The following is a 383-nucleotide window of genomic DNA, read 5'->3' as shown; positions in this document are numbered from 1 at the left end:
CATCATGAGTGATTTCCATTTTAGATGTCTGCCCTTATTAAGCAACCTTAGGAAACAAAAATTACCACAGCTCAGTGAGTGTTACAGATGTTCAGGTAAATTTTGGTTTGGTAGTAGCTGAGAGTAATCTCCAACACATTCTCTGCGCACTAACAGAATGCACAAAATCTTCACCGCCCACGAGGGCATTGCTGTATTACTGCATTCCTTCAAAGAATGCTAGCTTCTTTTTGAAATTTTATTCATTTATTTATTCTTCTTGCTTGTTCGCTCAGAGACAGTATGGTCTTGACAAAGACCGGTCCAGCAGAGTTCCGGTTTCGTCTGGCCGGTGTGCAGCTGTCTGACAGAGGTTTCTACTGGTGCAGCATCACAACGGGCAC

At 43.1% G+C, this 383-nt stretch overlaps 1 protein-coding gene across 1 annotated transcript in view; it reads left to right on the top strand.

Moving 5' to 3' along the window:
- The window catches only part of LOC106535529 (prostaglandin F2 receptor negative regulator), a gene marked incomplete at its 3' end in the record, with an annotated part of 34,419 nt that extends 34,036 nt beyond the window's left edge, over positions 1-383 (top strand). Inside the window, 1 exon segment of the mRNA XM_014032558.1 lies at positions 276-383. Within this exon segment, the coding sequence (XP_013888012.1) occupies positions 276-383 (108 nt within the window).

Source organism: Austrofundulus limnaeus, unplaced genomic scaffold (genome assembly GCF_001266775.1).
Source record: "Austrofundulus limnaeus strain Quisiro unplaced genomic scaffold, Austrofundulus_limnaeus-1.0 Scaffold1480, whole genome shotgun sequence".
In the NCBI taxonomy this organism is placed as follows: Eukaryota; Metazoa; Chordata; class Actinopteri; order Cyprinodontiformes; family Rivulidae; genus Austrofundulus; species Austrofundulus limnaeus.
The sequence above is the reverse complement of the archived record's forward strand: the minus strand, read 5'-3'. Positions and strand labels throughout refer to the sequence as shown.